Source organism: Eubalaena glacialis, chromosome 13 (genome assembly GCF_028564815.1).
Source record: "Eubalaena glacialis isolate mEubGla1 chromosome 13, mEubGla1.1.hap2.+ XY, whole genome shotgun sequence".
Classification (NCBI taxonomy): domain Eukaryota; kingdom Metazoa; phylum Chordata; class Mammalia; order Artiodactyla; family Balaenidae; genus Eubalaena; species Eubalaena glacialis.
In genome coordinates, this window is record NC_083728.1 from 89126338 (window position 1) to 89148390 (window position 22053).

Below are 22053 nucleotides of genomic sequence, written 5' to 3' on the forward strand. Positions count from 1 at the left end.
AAAACCAGAAACTTCACTGGGAGATCAGGTTTTCTCTTCCAGACCCAGTGTCCTCTCAGGGACTAAACACAAGACCGGCCCACGTGCTGGCAAGGAGCTGCGCGCGAGCACGTGTCCGCGGCCGTGGGGGCCTGGCCGCCGCACCCCCGGAGACGTACCGCTCTTGTAGCGCTCCCGCTGCTCTATCTTCAGGGTCAGGTACAGGGTCCGGATGGGGAAGTAGACGGCCTGGGGATACACTCGTCCAACCTGCTCCGAGACAGTTAATCGTGAGTGGGATGCTGGCCTGCACTTGGCCACACCACCGACCTAATACACATGAGGCCGGATTAAACAGCAAGTCAAACATCTAGTTTAGCTTTAAAAGATCCAAGAAAGAGCAACATGGTGTATTTCATCAGTTCTGCCCCAGGACTACTGATGACAGCGGGAAACCACACTTTCATTTGATTCAGTTAACATGAGGATGACAAACACTCAAGTCCCTGGATCTCATCGGGCAAATGACAGGAAAACACAAAATGACACCAGTCTTTATTCAGCGGGAACTGTGAGCTGATTCTAACTAACTGACAACAAGGCTCACTAGCGAGTAACCTCACTCTGCATAACTGCAGGAAGGAGGAGACTGAACTTCTCCTCTTTAAGGTAAGACATGCCGGTTTTACCAAATTGGGGTTATATGGCTCCTTCAAAAGGGCTGAGCAGACATTACCCAGCTCTGCCACAGGGTGGCTGGCTAACGTACATTAAGAGATATCCGATGAATGACAATACCAAATAAAGGGAATCTACACCTTGACAGATCAACTCCAAGCAAAATACCACTCAGTACCCAGGAACATAGCTGCAAGCTCTCAAGGGAAAAATAAAACCACTTCTGGGTACCGTGTAGATGATGCACCACATGTGAAGAACAGACAGAACGATGAACAAGTAGCATGTCCCCAAATGCTTGGTTATGACGCTGTTCACATGTGAAAAATTATATATATGACTCTGTAATTTTATAAGCAGCAGCACAGTCAAAGGCACTCGATCCCAGACCGACTGTATCCAAATCTCTCTTGTTCAGGCCCTTCCCCTGTCGGTCTTTTTGCAGGAGAGGGACAATCTGGAGCCACTCTCAAGTAAGGGTCATGAAAGCCCTTCTACAGGACCCCGGGCCCCAGTCTGTCCGACTCCCCAAGCCCACCCAGTGCACACAACTTGCAGCCCCGGCAGCTGCGGCTGAACAACTAGCCGTACAAAGGGCAACAGACACCACAACTGGGCTGGGCTTTCTTCCGAAGGGAAGCTCTGAAGAGCAACTAGCACACGATGGGATTTCAGCCATGAAGTATCAACCAGATACACACTCACTGTGAGTACTCACTAGTGACCTTATATTTTAAGAGAATGTTTATTTTACGTGTATCTTATGTGGCAACACGTTCAAGGAGAGAAATGACCATTTTAATACTGTAACTCTAGCAGATTATTCCACGCCAACCCTGATATACTCTTGAATCACTTTCAATTGCGCTTTATATCAAGTGATATCTAATTGTGTACATCTTCCCATCTCTCTTTGAGCAGGTGCATTTCCTTCCTGGAAAAAAAAAGGCTGTGAAATGAAGACAATTTTTTTGTGATCAAAGATGCCTTGCTATTCTCACCTGGCTAATCAGGTTCAAAAGCAGCTTTCCCTCGGAGCCAACCAGACAGGTGAGCAGCTGTGGGATCCAGGCCAGCCACTGGATGGGTGGCACACCGATGCAGTACTTGTCGACGGCATCTGCCAAAGTATTTTTGTCATCATCAAAACTCAAGAGCCACAGCACCTAAGACAGAAGGGAAAATTCTAGAGTTGAATGAAAATTCTAAGGCTCTGATCAAGTGACCTTTCCCCCCACATTAAAATACCATATAGAGTAACTTCACTGGCATTGTGGGAAAATATCTATAAAAGGCCCAACAATATTGCTAAACCTAAACGTAAATCTTATAAATAAAACTGAAAATTTACATACAGCTTTCATCCAGATTTAGCTTTAATGCCCACTAGTAACTGACCCAATCGGCTGGCTAGTGGCCAGTGTGACCCCAAGGGGTTTCAGCCTGCTACTCCACACTTGCAATCTCCCCAGGACAAAATGGGCTTCTGCTAAAGATCTCAGCTGACAACCACCCTAGTATCAGGTAGGCCCCGTGTTGGCAGCCTGCTGTCCAGGGATGTCTGAAACAATTACATCTAAAAATAAGCAAACCTGGAGTCAAGACAGTGAGGTGGTTTCCTGGTGTGACTACAGTCAGTTTGTTTCTATAGTCGGCTTTAACTACTAGGTGCTGATGTTCAATCCAAATTTTGATGTTAAATCAAGGAATTCTAAAAACTCCTAACCTTTAATGGACAAAACAGAAAAGCAGAACTTATTCTTAAGTTTCTGCAAGAATGGAGTCTGGGTTGTATTGATGTGTTTCCCGGGAGGGCTGAGAAGGCTCAATACTGGGGAGGACGCTTGGGCTCAAGCGGCCCCCCATTGGGCCCAGGTCAATACCGGCCTTGTGCCCGGCACTGTACTGGGGGCCCCGCGGATGACAATGCAGGTGACTGCGACCTCACCCTGCAGTGTGTGCAGAAACCAGGGGATTCAACGTCACCTGTGACTAGAGCTGACCGGCTCCGTGACTGTGTGCACGGTCCCTGCAGGTGAGAGATCAGAATCTAACAGGTGTCTAGCAGCTAAGCTCTCTGGGCAGACCCCCTCAGCAGTCTGCAGGAATCGCTGTCGAATGTGAGGTCTCACAGCAAACACTGGACTTGAGTCCTAAGACCCAGACTCTAGGCTCAGTTTTGCTGCTTAGAAGTCCTTTGACTCCAAGTATGTCCAGGCCTCCATTTTTCAGCTTGAAGTAGAACTGTGGACTATACTTCAAAAGGTGAAGGGAAATGAGAGGTAAGGCATGAAGAAATGCCTCATGCCCAGCACAGATCAGTAAGCTGCTGAATTTTCATCTAAACTTAAAGGCTACTGGGTGGTCTTTGGTCAAAGCTATTTCTTTCAGTCTCACCTTGGCTAAGTATTTTCTTGATTTGCTCTCATTCTGATGCCGGCACGCATGCAGGTAACAGGTAATGGCAGACACTCCAAGATGCAGCTGCCGCTCCTTCACGAAGATGTTTTCCAGGTAATCGCCCCACATGGCCCAGGCTTTCACCAGCACATCGTGCATCTGCACAGCTGCAGAAAAGGCTTTGTTTGCTTCCTCAGACCTGTGAAGACACAAAATCAAAACAAATTTTTTTAGGTGAACATCATTTACTATAAAATCAACCATTTTAAAGTGAATAGTTCCATGGCATTTGGTACCTTTAAAATGTGCAACTGCCACCTCTATGTAGGCCACAAACATTTTCATCACCCCAGAAAACTCCGACCCATGAAGCAGTCACTCTCCATTCCCCCAACCTCCAGCCCTGGTGACCATTGACCTGCTTTCTGTCTCTATGGATTTATCTACTCTGCACATTTCTTATTAATGGAATCATACATTGTGATTTTTTGGTCTGGATTCTTTCAATCAGCATTGTGTTTCTGAGGTTCATCCATGCTACAGCACATGTTAACACTTCACTCCTCTTTATGCTGAATAATATTCCAATGTTTGTATACACCACATCTTGTTTATCCATTCACTTGAGTTGTTTCGATATTCTGACTATAGTAAACAGTGCTGCTGTGAACCTTCACGAACAACCCGCTTGAGTTCCCGTTTTCAACACTTTTGGGTAAATACCTAGGAGTGGAATTGCTGGGCCATATGATAATTTTTTGTTTAGTTTTTTGAGGACCTGCCATACTGTTTTCCAGTTGACTGACCCCTGCTCTAAAGCAAGAATCATCTCCATAAAAGCAATCAACTCTGGGGGCTTCCCTGGTGGCGCAGTGGTTAGGAATCTGCCTGCCAATGCAGGGGACACGGGTTTGAGCCCTGGTCCGGGAGGATCCCACATGTCTGTGCACCTAGAGCCTGTGCTGCGCAACAAGAGAGGCCACCACAATGAGAAGCCCATGCACCACAATGAAAAGTAGCCCCTGCTTGCCGCAAATAGAGAAAAACCCGCACACAGCAACAAAGACCCAACGCAGCCCAAAATAAATGAAATAAAATAAATTTATTAAAAAAAAAAAAAAAAAAAAAAGGAATCAACTCTGTTCCAAAATGGCATGCTGAGAAACTGGGGCAATGAATCCATGTTATCAGCAGTTCTCTGTTCAAGCGATTCATGTTTAAAAAGTTTTTTAAGTACTACACTCGAGCTGGCCCGTCAATTTGCTGCAAGTTATTACCTTCCTAGAGGTGCAATATTTGAAATATCATCCCTGACAACTGTCACTAAGTCATATCAATTTCTAGCTTGATCTTCACATTGGCTTCAAGTTATAAATAACTATTTAAATAATCTGATGAGTCTTTCTCTTATCCTCCACCTATATAACATACATACTTGTTGATCTGAGCCAAGAACATTCCCTTCAGTGCATAAAATTCAGCCGTCATCTCTTTTGTGAAGTATTTTAAGTTTGTAGATTCAATAACTTCAAGGCCCTGTTTATTAAAAACAAAAAAAAAGTTCTTGAATTTTCTAGACAATAATATAAAAACCTCATTAAAATATTGATCTATGCAGCAAGTCCGAAAGGTCATTGACAAATATACTTTAAATTGACAACAGGCTTGCCCACCACGAATATTTGTTGACTAACAAGTAGTATTTAAGCTCAATCACTAAATGCAGATTCAGTTCTAGACACCTTAATGGTATTATTTTCTCCAAAGCTTCACCGTATCTAGTCAGTTTCATTGTTTTTATTAATATTCCACTGAACGCAGCCCAGACCTACCATATACCCTCATAGTTCTGCAGCTTTTAATGTTCTTTCCTTAACTACGTTAACCAAACAGAAGAGAGACCATCACATGTAATTCACTCAAATGCTCAAGCGGCCTCCTGTCCCTTTCTTTTTGGGCAGGACTGTTCCCCGAGACCAGAGCTGTGTTTGTAAAGTTCTAGCCTCTTTCCCTGTTGTCTGAACCAGGCGTTTCCACATGGACCCTTCATTCCTCCCCAGACCTCCTGGGCGCGGGCGGGCGGGCATGGGGTCCGGCTGGCACTCTACCTGCATACACTCGTTCTTCCCCATGACGCCCGCCAGTTGCAGGTAGCATTTGACTTGCTGCCGAATCTTCTGGAAGCAATCCACGATAGGGACGGTTGGAATAGTATGAATACGACTTAATATATCCAGAGCTACATTGACCAGTCCCTGTTTTCGGGCAATTTTTCCATACTGGATGATTGCTGAAGCCGATGCGTGAACGCCAAGCATAGCATTGTTTGAACTTGGGTCATGCTGAGAACTATTCTCATAGGCAGTTACAATAGCTAGAGAGCAAAGAAATGAGTTTTCAGTCCATGTCAAACATTTTTCAAAGTGTTCCACAATAAGGCTTAAATAAAAAATGAAAAACAAACACACATGGCTTATGCAATGGGAAGCTCTGTGATAAACCCTCATTACTTTTCCTTGTATTCTGTATCAAAAGGAAGATCTAAGAAGCACTAACTCTTGAGCTGGGTGTTACCGTCTTGGCTAACTAAACCATGAAGATTGCTCTGAACAAATAGATGCCTGGCAGGTTGAGGGGAAGAGCAGAGGGGACCAGGGAAGGTGAAAAAGGCTACACGCTGCCACCTGAGCGCAGCTCTTCCTCAGGGGGCTTCAAAACAAAGAGGGCCACAACCCAGGCTGTGATCCCACTGGCCTGTGCCCCTGGTGCAACAGTGTCCAGCAGCACGTCTGTTCTAGCTTGGAAAAAGGGAACAGGTAGGGGGAAATTTTTCCCATCTTTCACCACCTTCATCTTTACCCTGTCATAACAACCACCATCTACCATGCCAAAAAAAGAGAAAATCCAGTAAAAGAAAAAAAAAACAAAAAACAAAACACAACCAAGACATGAAACCAGAACAGTGGGGTGTCTGGAAAATTACATGATGAATGCATGCCGGACCAGGTAGGTTTACCCTGGTAATGATGCTGCCGCCACATGAAGACGCTGCTCCAGTGGGACAAATCGTCAGACACGATGGGCAGCCGGTTCCTCCAGGTCTTCACCACTGTCTTCATGTCATGCAGGCTGTTGTTCCTTCCCAGGTTGGTGGGCTGTAAGCCTGCGTTAATTTGAGCGGCTTCCTGAAGTTCAATGATTTGCTGGGCTGCCTAAAAGGGACCAGCATAAGAGATTCCACAGTGAGCATTAAGAGTGAAAGAGGATAACAAACCAGAGTCAACCAGGAATCCTTACTGTGAAGAGCTCACGATTCAATTACCAAAGGAAGCACTGTGCCTCAGGTGCCACGTTTAACTTACTCCATACCTCAAACGCTACTCTCGTGGTCCCTGTCCCCACCCCGCATTTTAACACCTCTGCTCTGTGGCTGCTGTGACACTGGGGCCTGGAGAACACCGACTCCCCCCGCCCCCCATAACTATCCTTTTTCTGCTCCCTTTGCCACCAGCTAAGTGTGGCTCTTTGTCTACCGACACCTAAGACCAGAACAGTCTGGTCCCCCTGCCCTCAAGCTTTACTTCCATGAACATTTGAACCCCGGAGCCATGTCAAGCATCTCAGAACACGGTTCTAATGATCTCTTTGGGCTGACACATGCATTTGCATCACATCCCTATAAATCTGTCCAGGTCACTACCCTTTAAACCCCAGATGTGTTGCTGGCTCCAAATTTATGGTGCCCTCTCCTTACGGGGAGGCCTCGGCCACAATTCTGAGCCTATTCAAACTCTACCTGTCAAACTTCACCTTCTGCTCTCCCACAGGGATTTTTCCCGTCTCTAAATCCTTGTGTTTATTTTCTGTCCTACCACATGGCACTGAATCATAGACTCCCTCTTAAAATTTTGCTTCTTATGGATATGTCACCTCCCTCCAGCCTAATTCTCTTTTGAGGCAGAAAGTTTTAAATTGTTTGAATCCCCAAACACAGCACCAAGTTCAGTACTCAGTATCCTTCTCTTTCATCTTAATTTTAAAAATTTAAGAATTTATGCTTTCCATCTATACTTCATTACATTTAAGTTTAATTCATTACATTCGGGTTTCTGAAACTTTTATCTCATCCTTCCTCCCACCAAAAGCTTACTGATAATAGAACAATGGGATATTTGTTTTATAACAGCTTTACTGAGGTATAATTGAAACATCGTCGAAATCACCTTTTAAAGTGTACAATTCAGTAGTTTTTAGCACAGATCTTCCTCAACTTACGATGGGGTTATGTTCCAATAAACTCATCCTAAGTGGAAAACACCTGAAGTTGAGAATGCATTTAACACACCCAACCTACCAGACATCCTAGCTTAGCCCAGCCAACCTGAATGTGCTTTAAAACACTCACACTATCTAACCCAAAGCCTATTTAATAATAAAGTGTTGATTTTCTCTTATAATTTACTAACAACTGTACTGAACGTGAAAAATGGAATGGTTGCACGGGTTCAGAATAGCTGTAAGCAGGCGCTTGTTCACGCTCGTGATCGCATGGCTGACCAGGAGCTGAAGCTTGGTGCCAGTCACTACCCAGCACCGCGTGAGCATCATACCACATACGCTGGGCTGGTCAAAATTCAGTGTTCAAAGTATGGTTTCTACTGAATACAGATTGTATATATATTTTTTCACACCATCATAAAGTAAAAAAATTGTAAGTCGGCAACCATGTATATTTTTCCTAGAGCTATACGACCATCAACCCTACCTAGTTATAGAAAGAAGCCCACAGGTAGCCTCTCTCCACTCTTCCTCCCCTAGAAGGTGACAACCACTAATCTACTGTTTATCTCCATGGATCTGTCTATTCTAGACATTTCATACAAATGGAATCATACAACACGTGGCCTTCTGTGTCTTGCTTCTTCACTCAGCGTACTTTCAAGATGTACCCACGCGGTCACACACACTGGTACTTCACTCCTTTTTACTGCTGAGTAATACTCCATTGCATGAATATACCATTTTAATTTATTCATTCATCAGCTGATGGTCATTTGGAGTATTTCCACATTTTGACTATTATGACTATTAACACTATAGACATTTGTGTGCAGGTTTTTGTGGACATAAGTTTTAATTTCTCTTAGATTTACACCTAGGAGTGAAATTGTTGAGCCTATGGTAATTCCATGTTTAATATTTTGAGAAACTGTCAGACTGTTTCCAAAGAGCAAGCACTATTTTACAATCCTACAAGCAATATATGAGGATTCCATTTTTCTCCACATCCTCACCAATACTTGCTATTGCCTTTTTCATTCTAGCCATGCTAATGCGTATAAAGTGGTATCTCATTGCGGTTATGATTTGCATTTCCCTAATGACTAATGATGTTGAGCAGTTTTTTCATGTGCTTATAGGTTAGATAAAACTTTTTCAAATATTCCTGAACTACTTCTACAAAGTCTGTAGTCTTTGCAGAATGTAACCACTAGAGTCTCTGCTCAGTTAGCTTACTGGCCAGCAAATAATTAGACAGAGATTTCCTTAAAGGCCTGAAATGATAAGGCTCTGTGTGCCTTTTGCAGCATGCCCTCATCCCTCAGCCAGGCAATTTTCAATTCTGCCTCAGCCTTTACTTCCCACTTATACAGAGCCCCAAGGTCAGCCAGAGGTGAAAGCTTAGGATCTTCTCAAGTCTCTCCTGAGCATGTGTGCACAGGATGTATGTGTATGTGGTCTTCTAGATTCCCAGGAATATGCTAAAGTTTTTCACAATACATATAGACATCTCATTCTCTAATCTTCCCTTTATTGGGACTGGTGTTGTTACATCAGGCAGCTGTGATATTAAACAACGGCCAGTGACTATTTTTGACAAATGCTGTCACATATGACTTTCTCTGCTGAGCGAGCTCTGAGTCAGGTCAAATAGAGACAAACCCTGTGAATAGGGTTCTTCTAGGAGCTGTAGTGCTGGTTAAATAGTGCCAGCATTCTGGGGCTGGGTTTTTTTAGGGGGTCTCTACATCTGTACTGTCTTCCACTGGTGGCTGCTAGGCTGGTTTTCACAGCTACTATGGTTGGAAGCTGTTGGTTTTCAAGGCAGAGCTGGGGAGAGGGATAATGGGAATAGGACAATTAAATGCCACAAAGCTTGCTATTCTTACTGAAATACAGCTGTTTTCCTTAAATGCTCCCTGGATTACTGCAAATCTTTAAATTTCAGAGTTGTGAAAGGTTGGTTTTAACAATTTCCCCTGTTGTGCCCATTGCTGCTATGAAGAAGTAAAACTTCAGAGGCCCTTACGCTGCTCTTCTGGACAACGTGACAGCAAAGTCACTCCCTCCGCAACAGCGCTCAGACTCTGTGTTTCTTCCTGACTCGTGGCTGATCCAGGAGCCCAGTACTGATGTTTTCAGTAGGCCAAAGGGGTAGACGCGCCATCTAAAATCCCTATCACAACTCTTGGGCCCTAGAGTCAGTACGACGGGACTGCTGCTGTGCAAAAGCACCAAAACTTCTCCCCTCAGTGATTTTTTTGAGGGGTGGTAGTTGAGGAGGAGCGGGGAGAGACACAAGCTGTAGTTCGAAATACATTATTTTATAACTTATTAAAACATGATAAATATTTCTAAAAATCAGGCATTGTTTTAACATTTATAGGTTTTGAAAAAAGGTACTTATAGTTAATTTTTAAAAATAAACACTTCTCTAGCTCATCCTTTCCACCTCCTCAAACTCTGACCCTAAAATTAATAGTTACCGAATGATCAAACTGAAACATTGTTGAATCGTTTCCATAAAATCATTCTTATGTCTTTGTTTTCTATAAGATTTCTCAGCTATGCTGGTTGATAGTGCTACTTGGGGGAGGAAATCATCTCTCTAAATGCAGTCAGCTTTGTAACCAAACTAATCAACAAATTACTGAGTATCAACCGTGACCACAGCAGTGGAAGAGAAACTGCCTTTAATTTCACTTCCAAAATTCCTGAATCAGGATTGTCTGAAATACTGCCTTTTATACTCTGTACTTTGAATATACAACCACACAATAATTTCTATTTATTCACAACTGTGTTATTCATAGCAATACTTAGTCATTCATTCATAATAATACTCAGTCATTCACAATATTTCTTGCATTGACACCTTTTTCCTATGTTCATGCGATAACTTTTTTCCTAACAGCTACGACATGCAACCCATCTTTGCACTTTTAGAGGATGTGGAAGAAAAAGTCCACTTTAAATAAAAGGCTTTAGAATATTTTAATAACCTAGATTAGAGATGTTATATACCTGCAAAATAACACTACCTTAGTGCACGCCTTGAGAAAAAGCCAAAAATAACAGGTACAAAAAGGAAAAATATCAAAACAAAGCGATTAATTGCTTCAATGAACTTCTGGTTCACTATGGCAATGACAAAATAATCTAAGTATATTAATAAATAACTAGATCATTTGAAAAATCTATAAAAAACTACACTATAAAAATCAATATAGCAGTTTAAGTCTCAAAACTACTCTTTCAAGAGGAAAAAAGTATGACCATTCTGCCTATAGTTTTACTCATTCAATAACACTGGGAGCTGCTCCATGCCAGGCGCCAGATGAAAGAGGACAAGAGCTGACAACAGCCCTTCGTGTGTGTGTGTGTGTGCGTGTGTGTGTGCGCGCACGCACATGCATAGGGCCTGGGAGGATGGGGAAGCACGTTCCATGGAGAGGGGCGGCGTGCACAAGGGGCTGTGGGGAGAGACCCTTTAGATCTGAGCCACTGAATGGTGGCTGGTGTGGCTGAACAAATTGTCAGAAATAGTGAAGACGATACACAAAGGAAGAAGCCAAGGCACAGCCTATTTAACTGCAGTCTTAGAGTCTCAGAGGAGGAGAGACCTTTTCAGACTGAACAGTGGCATCACACTGATGGTGGTACAGTGGGCATTAAAGAATATTCCTAAAGCAAAAATGAAAATCATCAAGATCGCTCCCGTGGGACGGCTTCTGTCACTTAAATCCCTTGGAAGCACCAAAAATGAGACGCAACGTTTCAGTCCTCTCCGTTTTGACTCTGGCCTTCCTTTCACCGAGGATGAGTTTAAATGGGAAAGGACAAGTGGAAGGAGTTTCCTCTCCCGTCCAGCTCAGCTTATGGACCTAAGCCTGGACGGGAGGAGCTCTGCCGGGAGGGACCCACCTGGAGAAGAGGCGTGTGCACGTGCGACACCACGTGGGGCAGCCGCCGCCACTCGCGGATGGCCAGGCTGCTGGCCATTTCCACCAGGCGCTCGATGAAGCTGAGCTGCTGCTCCTCAGGGTGGCAGATAGCCAGGTATCCACGGTACATGTTGACCTTCCACGCCATCTCCTTTGGACAACTTACTTCTACCTGGTTATGGAAGAACATCACATAGGAAACAATGGGTATATTTCCTCTCAGTGGAAAGAGTCAAAAAGTCAAGTCAAGTTTTTGGTAGCCAGTTTGCAAAGCAACAAACAGAAATTCAGCTATAAATAGACACTCATTTTCTTTAGAGACGTCATCATGCTTTAGATTTTTTCTGGACACTCTCCTTTGCTGAATACCAATGAGTGGCCGATCTCTCTATCTATGGAGGTGCCACAGGCTCCTTGCTTTAAGGTCACTAGTAGTTCCAGAAAGGGGAAACTGATCAACACCATTATGACAGACCAGATGAACAACCTACAAAGTCAGCCAGTGAATTTTCAAAGGATTAAATATGTGCTCATCTCCTCTCTGATCAATATCAGTATAATTTTGAATTGTTTCCAATTCACACTGTTATCCTGGGAAATTAATCTAACTTGTTCCACATTATATAAGGAAGCTGAAGGCAGCAGTTCAGGTTTATAAGAATATCAGTGAACATTCATAAATTTTACTATCATTTAAAAGCCGCACTTTATTATCTACTATAAAGTTTCCCCCAGATTTCTCGTATCTTGGTTATCAGTTCTGACGAAGTGGACAGAGCCCAGAGCCATCACGTTTCCTCCCATTGGCCCTAAGCCCAGGTAGAGGCTCCAGGTGTGCCCGGGGAAAGCCCCTGTGTTTGCCCACCCCCTTCTAAAGAAGGCATTAGAACTCATTGCATTTTATCAGCCTCTTACAGAGCATTTTAAAAAATGTAAATTAAAAAATTAAACTCTTTCCAAAAATAATCTCTTTGTGTATAAAACAATGAAAGAATATAGAGATATTCTTAAAAGAATTCTATAGGACTTGCTGTAACAAGGTCAATAAGACATTCATTGTGAAGCACGTCTGGGAAGCAACAATAGAAATTACACACATCTTAGTGCCATTCCGCTCTCTGCACAAATGACGTAAGAGCAGTGATGGTAATAATAACGCGCTGACGTTAACACCTGGCCTTGTTTTCTGACATCTGACTTTTTCACAGCAGAGTCACATCCACGGCCCCTCTTAGTTCTCAATAATCCAGTGATGAAGAAATTCAGGGAGGCAACCTTGTAAACACATCTGCTTCCTACATGATCCTCTAAAATTACACCTAAAATCTTACATTTTCTGGACTTAAACACTATTTAAGATAGGCTTTTGTCAATCACACCTGCCCTCTGTAACAGTAAAAACAAAGGCCTCTCTTCCTAATTTCTCCTCCACTGAAAAAAATTACCCCATTTATTAAATCAAACCAAGAAATGAACTGCTACAAGCAGCCCCATAATCGCAAGACACAGGAGGAAAAAGAAAGGCAATTTTATTTTTTTTCTTTTAAATACTGGTAAATGAGTAAATAACTTAGTACTATCAAGACCATTTGAAATTAATTTACTGCAGATTACCCAGAGTGCTTATTAATATACTTTGAGCTTTTTCTAACCAGTAAGTGCCTTAAAATTTTGGGAAAATAATCAAGAATTTGTGAAAGAAGATGATCATTTGTCAGACCTATGGACAGTATGATACTGCACATATCCTGCTAAGTGAAACCTTGGAAAGGAGAAAAAGAAACCGTTAGAGTGAGCTATAAATACTTATTTATAATATAAATATTTTTACATTGAGATAAAATAAAGGAGAATGGTTATCAGAATAAAGAACAATCAACTGTAAATGCAACCTGTCAGCAAAATATTTATTTCTGTTTACCTACATAAGTGATTGGTTATTTCTCAGAGTAACACCAACTCCCTGCATCAGGTGAGCCATTTCCCAGGTCCCACCCTGAAAGTCCAGACCCTGGGCTCTGTAACCACTCTGTAGTTAACAGCTTGTGACTATTTCAGTTCTTTGATCTTTTACATTTTGTTTAAAAGCAGCAGAAGTAACAAAATAAGCATGGTATCCACAATACAAGTTAAAATTTTAGGTTAATCCTGTCAAACAAAGTGGCCTATAATCTCAATGTGCTTTTGAGTCTCCACATTAAGGAAGGAGAATCATTGGTGTGACTGTAAATAAACCCTTACTAGGTAAAGGGGGAAGGTGAGACAGGACAACAGTGTAAACCCCTAAACCCCATTAACACTGACACCACATAAAAAAGGTCAAAAACTGAGGAGCAGCAGCAAAGGGGCCAAGGGAGAAAATCACAGAAGGGTACAGATGCAGGAAAATATAAAGAGCAACAAGAATAGCTGCTTTCACAGACCACCCAAGGCTTTGATGATGATGATGATGGTGGTGACGGTGACGGTGATGGTGATGGTGATGATGACGTGGGGTTCAGACAACACAGCTGCGCTGTCTGACACCATAACTTCTGATGCCCTGACACAGGCTTCCCAGTGTGAGAAAGAAAACTGTACCTCTGTGCCTGCTCTCCCGTCAGGCACTGAGTTCCTCTGGATGGAGTTTAATTTTTGAAAATGTAGAGCTCAACCACGTTAATGGCTCAACTTCACTTACACTGCACAATTACCACTTCCGTAATGCAAGACATGCTTTGAATGTGATACTGTTTTCATGTAACAAACTTACTGACAGCAGCTACTGTGCCAGGCCCTGGGCTTGCACAATTCACCTTTGCTACACTCACTGCTGCAGAGCTTCTGCCAACCAAGTCCACCAGTACAATTGCCTCTGTTTTTCCAAATTTCTCCAGACATTACTGTTTTCTCAGAGGATCCAAGGTCTCCACCTGATACTTTTTACGGTAACTCAATAATGAACTAATACTTAAGTTATAATTTAACTCAAACTCAGGAAAGATGTTAGTGATAACCCAAAATAACTCTTGCTTCCCAAGCGCTCTCTTTCATCTGTCAAAATGCCCAGCTTGCTGTGAGTGAAGGGAAATCTCCAGAGACTCACAGCTTTGGCAACAGGGCCCCACTCAGCTGTGGAGACTGTGACCTGAGCATGGACGAGTCACGGGGTGGGCGGGGAGGGGTGGGGTCTCACCTGCACCAGTGCCTCCTTCATGGCGGTCCAGTTGGACACCCGCCAAGCACACTCCAGGACCAGGTAAGGGTTAATGTGACCTTTGGACTGGCCGTACTCCGTCAAGGCTTCCCACTGGTTCAGCTCCTTGGAGCACCTAGAGACCAGGGATCGGGGGCCAAAGCTCAGTGACCACACCCACAGATGGGATTTTAAGTCATTTCCGTTCCACCGAAAGGAAAAAGTATTTCCCCCACACAGAGAAGGGCGGGCTTCTGCGGGATGCTGAGGGGCCCCAGGGCAGTAAACTACGCGCGCCCCCGGAGCAGCAAGAACCGAACCGCAGCCCCTGCAGCAGAGCTCAGAGCTCCGGAGCCTGTGGAGAGCAGGGGTCATTCACTGTTTCTCCAACACACTCTCAATTACTCAAGACTTTAAAAGCTGTTTATAGGTTTTTGTTTGTTCTTTTCTTCACGGGGCCATAAAGAAAGCAGCAAAGTTCCCTCTTAAAAACACTCATTATGAGAAAATTTCAGAGACTTCTCACTGGTTTCCTTAACTGATTCTTGAACACGTCACTGTTCAGCTTACCGAATCCAGTGGTCCTCCCAAAGCTGGTATTCTGGGAAAATAGCAGGGGATGCATTACTCCTCTCATGTTCTTTCTTGGCTTTATCCATTGCCTTTTCATATGATTCTTGTGCCTAAAAAAGTTAAACTGCTTTCAAGCTGCGGTTTAACTAGAAACTTTTACATGACCATTGCTCAATTATTTAGGGCAAGTTGCATCACAGACCCAGGGGTGTCTCGTTGCTCTTCTCTAAGGTCACCCAACACCCAGAATTCTCCATTCAGAGAACAGAAGAGCGTGGAGGAGAAGGTGCATAATTCCCCACACACAACGGAAGGAGCGGGAGGGAGACTGCCCAGACCCCGGGTTCATTTTTCCATCCGTCAGAGATGAGAGCAGGGGCCACAGCCCGTGCCTCTGCCTCTGGAGTTTCTGTGGCTCAGTGTCCTACACGCGGCTGCGACCATACCTGCGACAGTGACCCACACTACAGTGAAAGGACAGGCACGAGGATTAAAATCTCACACTGATCACAACCCACCTACCACTTCCAACAGGATCAATGACTGTAGATAAGAAGCATCCACATTAGCAACTAACAGTAAACGATTCAGGACTGAGCTTTAAAAATGTTCACGTCACATACGTATGTTTCTCTGAAACTGAGATTTTAATCAAAGAGTCTTCATGTGGATAAATAAATGCTTCAAAGAAAACAGTAAATTTCTCACTTAGACACGAACTGACTTGAGGACATGATAATAAAGAACCCCTATAAACACCTTTCACCACCCATGCGACCTGGACATCCCGCCCGACGGCACTACCTGCTCGAAGAACCCGTGCTGCTCGTAGGCAATGGCCGTCGCCGTCTCCGAGTACTTGCAACGCTTCTGCCACAAGCCCGCCCACATGTCTTCCTCTTGTAACAGAGAGTAAAGCTCAGCGAGGGAATCCAGAATCTCCTGAAACACAGGTCACGGTTTCTGAGTGCTCATGACAACTGCTTTCCCCCCGCCCCGACAAAGCAACTTCACGGTACCTAATTTAAAATCACTGGGGAGATGTTTGCTGGGACCACGAAGTCACCAGCAAGGAAGACGTGATCAACAGAACAAGGCGGGGCCTCACCTGCTGAGGTGGAGTGATGCTCTCCTGCTCATAAAACTCCGTTGTTTGCTTGGGCTTAATCTGCAGGCTCAGCCCTTTCTCGAAGGCCTGGTGCTCGAGCATCAAGGTGGAGCGGAACCAGAGGTTGTGGGTCTTCCCCAGGTACTTGAGCACGCAGGGCCGGATGGGGATGGGAGGGACACACTGGGACATGGCCTCCACGAAGCAGTTGAGGGCGCTGGGCTGGCAGTCCCGCTGCACCTGGTGGCTGCCGCTGCACAGGAATGGGCTGATCTCGCCCGCCAGAGCCTGAAACCCAAGAGCAGGTTGACCTGGGTCTCGTGCAAAAATCAGCACGTCTTCACTCTCTCACTCAGCATCTGGGATATTTTTGATTATTCACTCTTGGATAATACTAGTTTCCTCAGCCTTTGAAACTTAATCAATTACTTATCAAAAGCTAAAACTACATTTTTCAAAAGAGGACTTAAAAAACAGACTCACATGCTGCTGTCTGTCAGACAGGATTTTCCACAATCTGGGGAAAAGCTGGACCCACGTCTTTTCAGCCAGCGTGGTGGAGATGTGGCACAGCTGGACGAAAGCGCTGAGCAGGGCTCCAGTCTGCGGAGAGGAAAGACCGGTGTAGCGGGCAAGGGCTGGTGCTGAAACCCCTGCCACACGGGTGCCCCACGCATCCTTGGTCAGGAAACGTTACTGCCCCACCTTACCACACACTCCTCCACTTCCAAACTTTCAAAGACCTGAACAAACGTCATGCCAAAGTGAAACACAGATTCTGAGCACCACAGACCCCCGGTGTGCTTAGCAGCTGAGCCAGGACCTGGGTAAGGGGCTCACCAGTGACACACCTACATTTTTAACTTTCAAGGGCATTTCCTATTACTGATTCCACCAGGCCCGAGAAGTACGAACACAATGCTGATGCTGAAAGTGCAAACGAGAGGCACACAGGCGCCATCAAAGCAGAGGCTGCTGAAGATGGGAAGAGGAAACAGGAGAAGCGTACACATACTAGCTAAGCTATTTGCCAACAGGTGTAATTCTGAAGAACAAATCAAGAACCGTGAAAGTTCAGAGTCTCTACAATTGACAGCGGGCAAGAGTTGGAGAGGTGCCTGGAATGCACAGGGCTGAACCAGAACACCCCACAAATGGGGTCGGATTTGGAAACCAGGGGCCCAGAGGGTATATCAAATCCGCAGATGCGTTTGATTTTGTCCACAGCTCCGTGGTTTCTGAAGTATGAATTTCTTATAAACAGCCAGGTTTCTGGCTGCTTGAAGCACAGCTCCCCACGTGGCATCAAGAAGCCAGTGCAGAGGGGCTCAGGCACACACTTGCCGTCCCTCCGTGGGCCCTGCCGCCCAAAACGGAGACACACACGTCACAATCACGTTGTCCTCTTTACCCAACAACAGGTCAAGAAGGGAATTCACTCTCATACCCACATCTCTATTAAAAATGCAAAACCCAAGGACACAAATATTCCAAGGAAAATGGAAGAAAACATTTAAGTGGAGAATACTCCTACTTGCTACTCAGGCTGCCCAGTGAGGAAGGCCATGATGAAACGAGCCTGACTGACCTCATGTGGCTGCTCCCCTCACCCCGGTCAGGGTGTCAGGTGCCTCCTGGCTCCAAGTCAGCGTGGCAGAGGCCAAAGTACTCAATGGCCACGAGTATCCACAGACCTGCCTATAGAAACGCTCACCTCGAGCAGTGAATGGGGGATTCCACGGGTTCGTGGACTGTTCAAAATGTTCAGGGCAGGGGGAGAACCACAACTATCCCCCCAAATTTGCACAGACCTTCACTTCCCGGAGCGTATCAAGAAATTTGTCGTGTCTGTTGGTTAACATATGCAGCTGGTTTCCAATGTCCTTTTCCGAAAGTTCTTTGGTTTTGGGCGTGCTGGTCTGATCTCCAGGGGCTAGTTCAATATCTATCTCCACATCCTAAAAAACAGAAACAAACATGTAAAACCAAAAGGTCAATTGAAGAAAATCAACAATCACAACTCCTGTAAACTTCTTGTTACACTTTTGGTAAATAAAATTTTAGTTTCTTGGAAGTTTATGATTAAATAATCTTGAATTCTAAAATAAACAACAAGCAGATTAAACTAGACCAGACCTAGCTCTCTTTCTTACATGACACTATAAAAATGTCACCATTTTGTTTCCATATTTGGATTACGGAAAGCAAAGTTAAAAAGAAATTACAACTTTAGGGACTTCCCTGGTTGCGCAGTGGTTAAGAATCCGTCTGCCAATGCAGGGGACATGGGTTCGAGCCCTGGTCCGGGAAGATCCCACATGCCGCAGAGCAACTAAGCCCGTGGGCCACAACTACTGAGCCCGCGCTCTAGAGCCCACGAGCCAGAACTACTGAAGCACACACCTAGAGCCTGTGCTCCACAGCAAGAGAAGCCACCGCAGTGAGAAGCCTGCGCCCCGCAACAAAGAGTAGCCCCCGCTCGCTGCAACTAGAGAAAGCCCGCGCGCAGCAACGAAGACCCAACGCAGCCAAAAATAAATAAATAAAATAAATAAAATGCAACATAGCTGCCTGGCTGTCTTGCTCATTCAGATTAATAATATTGTCAGGCGAATGCACAGACCCTTGTTGGCATGGTGTTTTACACAACTCATCCCCCAAAAAGAATGAACCTTATCTCTCTCTGAATTTTCTGGGAAGTCACAGTCAAAATCCAATCATCAGACTAGGCTCTAAGTCACATTATTGGCCATTTGGTGTGCACCCTTGAAAATGCAGAAGAATCACTTCCAAGCTGGCAATTTATTTCACACAGGAGGATGACAGAAAGAAAAAAAGATTCTATCACCAAATGATCTAGTGCTTAGCAACTGCTAAGTGAAGAGAATTTTTATTTATTTGTAAATAAAGTAAGTGGATGTCTCACATACAGAACAGGGTACCAACTACCCCTTTTAAAGCCAAGAGGGTACCCTCCTCCTTCAACACTGACTGGCTGTCTTCTAACACCCAACACGCCAGGCAGGCTGAGCTTCCAAGGGCCAACACCCTAAAGGGAACAGCTTACAGACCGACACCCTGCGTGGTGTCAGCCACTCCACATGGGGTACTGACAGTCATCAGGTCCAAGGCTCTGCCCTGCCGGTCGGGTCTGGGCTCCACAGCCGCCCCCCCAGGACTGGGCAGAGACACAGGAGGTTCACAGTAGGTGGACCGCGGAGCCAGCTAGAGCCACAGTTCCTTCATGACAGCGTCACTTCCTGGAGCAGTGCTTTGTAATACAACACGGGCTACTCCTGACTTGGGGAGAACAATCACCAAACAGTAAAATACCCTTTGCTCAGCAGCACAGCCCATGATAAAGTGATCTCTCTCAAAACTTAATGATGAGACAAGGTGCTTATCAATTCTGCCTTTAAAAACATCTAACTGAATGGAAATAACCAAGTGTCCATCCACAGATGAATGGATATTATTCAGTCATAAAAATGAATGAAACCTTGCCATTTGCGACAACATGGATAGGCCTTGAGGGCATTATGCTAACCGAAATCAATCATATGATTTCAATTTTTTGTGTGGAATCTAAATACACACACACAAGCTCCTAAATACAGAGAACAGACTGGCGGTTGCCAAAGGCAGAGGGTGGCAGGCAGGTGGAATGGGTCAAGGAGTCAAAAGGTACAAACTTCCAGTTATAAGATAAAGAAGTCCTGGGGATGTAACGTACAGCATGGGGACTGCAGTTAACAATGCTGTGCTGCGTATTTGAAAGTTGCCCAGAGAGTAGGTCTTAAAAGCTCTCCTCACAAGGAAACACTTCTGTAACTACGCGTGGAGATGGATGTTGACCAGACTTACGGTGATGATCGTTTCGCAGTATATACAAATACCAAATCATTACACTGTACACCTGAGACTAACAGGATGTATGTCAATTATACCTCGACATTAAAAAAAGGAAAATATAAGTAATGAACACAGTACCACATTCAGAGCTTTCAGGCAGACACAGGTTTTAACACATTGCTCTTGCCCTAAAAATATTCTAAGGCTGATACAAAATTCTCCAACAGGGACGGGAGCCCCACTGTGAAAAGGCGGCCCTGTGCGCTGGGTGTTACCTCCTCCTTGGACTCGCTGTTCTCCCGCTCCCGGGGCTCCTGCTTGACGTGCGTGACCATGGCGAAGGCCGCGCGGTCGTGGCTATCGGCCAGGTTGATGACGTTGGTGATGGACGGGAGCATGGCGCCCTGGCAGCTGGTCCCGATGGGCGTGCCCTTCTCACACACGGCCAGGAGGAGCTGGAGGGGGTTTGCGGGAGAGAAGACAGACCTGGGATGCACGCCCGGTGCTCTGGCGTGTGGACCCCATTAACCCCGAGTTGCCTCGACCAGCACGTGCTGATGACCCCAGTGCCCAGCTCGCTCTACACCCCCCAGCTTAGAAAGGAGTCTGGACCTCTCTCCCAGCGCCCCCACCCAGGCACCCCTGACTCCGTGCCTAGGCGTACACTCGGCGTCTCCCTCCCTCCCAGACAGGACTCCTCCCCTGTCCTCTCAGAGGCGTGTTGCTCCACCCGCCCATCTTCCCGCCGCTCTCGTCTCCCACCCACATCGCCGGGTCCTGCCGGTGTCACCTCCTGCCCAGACACAGCTTCCTAACTCATCGCGACTTACTCTTCTCCAACTCATCTCGTTCCACAGGCTGACCTCGGCACCCCCTCCCGACACCCCGAGGGGCTTCCCACTGCCCGAAGGGGACGGTGTGAGCTCCCTAGCGGGGCGCCCGTAAGGTAAGAGTCCCCACGCGCACGCAACACCCCCGAGACTATTCCCCGAAGCCCCGACCCGGCTCACACCGCCCTCGACCCAGCCACTCTTGCATGCTTACTGGACACCCACTATGTACTGTGTGAGGCCCTGGAGATTCGTTTGTCAACCTCACAGAGACGGTGCCCCCGCCTGGTGAGGCTGGAGCGTCAGAGGGAAGGACAAGACCAACATCAACACGTAACACACACGCTCATCGTGATGGTGCAGCCCAGGGGACGGGCAGGCGACAGAGGACAGAAGGGCGCCTGCTTCAGTTCAGCGTGGGTGTCAGGAACGTGGCATGGGTGAGAACCCGGGAGGCCAGTGAGGCTGCAGACTAACGAGTGGGGGCAGAGGGGCAGCACAGGGCTGGAGAGGGGCCAGCGAGACCGTATCCCGGAGGTGGAGTTTTGTGCTGGGTACAAAGGCAATGAGCGACACAGTCTGCTTTTACTCTATCAGAACAAGTTTGCAACAGTAAAAACTGTGGCGGGCAGGAGGGAAGGTGGGTGAACACTAAGGACACCATTCCTGTCATCTTCGTGAGCCAGAGAGGGAGGCAGGAGAGGGGAGGGAGAAAAGCGAGTGGCCTTGAACTGGTAACACCTGGCGACGGACCAGACACACAGGACGAAGGAGGCAGGACAGCAGGTTCCTGGCTGTGCCCTTCAGCCCGCCCTGTCCTCTACATGGCCCAATGTCTTTTTCGTCTTTGTCACTTCCTACCCCAGGGCTTGGCACCTAATAGCAATCGGTAAGTCTCGTGAAAGAATGAAGAATAAATCAGGGAACTCTGCCCACTGTGTTGCCATTAGTGAAGTTCCAGATACTGCTACTTACAGCACTCAGAAAATGTACACTCAGCACCAACGGAAACATGCCAACAAGCTCTCACTGAAACCCAGTGCCATGATTCCCTTCTCTTCCCTCAAAGAGAATTTCACAACCATGTCTCATTAGACAAACTGGTCTGGTAACCTATTTGCACAGCATCGGTAACCTGCTTTGGGAAACCTAGGTGGCCTGGTGCAGTACGTTGGTGATTAATCCAAAGAATGAAGCCAGATGTCTGACTACAATCCTGTGAACAACATCAGA

At 45.7% G+C, this 22053-nt stretch overlaps 1 protein-coding gene across 6 annotated transcripts in view; it reads right to left on the bottom strand.

The window, feature by feature from the left end:
- The window catches only part of TRRAP (transformation/transcription domain associated protein), a 118087-nt gene that overhangs the window by 29612 nt on the left and 66422 nt on the right, over positions 1-22053 (bottom strand). For 4 of the 6 annotated variants that reach the window (XM_061209669.1, XM_061209666.1, XM_061209667.1 and 1 more), the window contains 14 exons: positions 20266-20445; positions 17950-18096; positions 16622-16741; positions 16139-16426; positions 15835-15972; positions 15028-15140; positions 14458-14593; positions 11263-11454; positions 6041-6269; positions 5166-5431; positions 4493-4593; positions 3055-3256; positions 1659-1823; positions 159-249 (listed from right to left, as the gene is read on the bottom strand). In XM_061209669.1, coding sequence (XP_061065652.1) covers positions 159-249; positions 1659-1823; positions 3055-3256; positions 4493-4593; positions 5166-5431; positions 6041-6269; positions 11263-11454; positions 14458-14593; positions 15028-15140; positions 15835-15972; positions 16139-16426; positions 16622-16741; positions 17950-18096; positions 20266-20445 — 2368 coding nt within the window. The remainder of the gene's footprint in view (positions 1-158; positions 250-1658; positions 1824-3054; positions 3257-4492; positions 4594-5165; positions 5432-6040; positions 6270-11262; positions 11455-14457; positions 14594-15027; positions 15141-15834; positions 15973-16138; positions 16427-16621; positions 16742-17949; positions 18097-20265; positions 20446-22053) is intronic. The other 2 variants (XM_061209670.1, XM_061209668.1) reach the window with 1 other exon arrangement.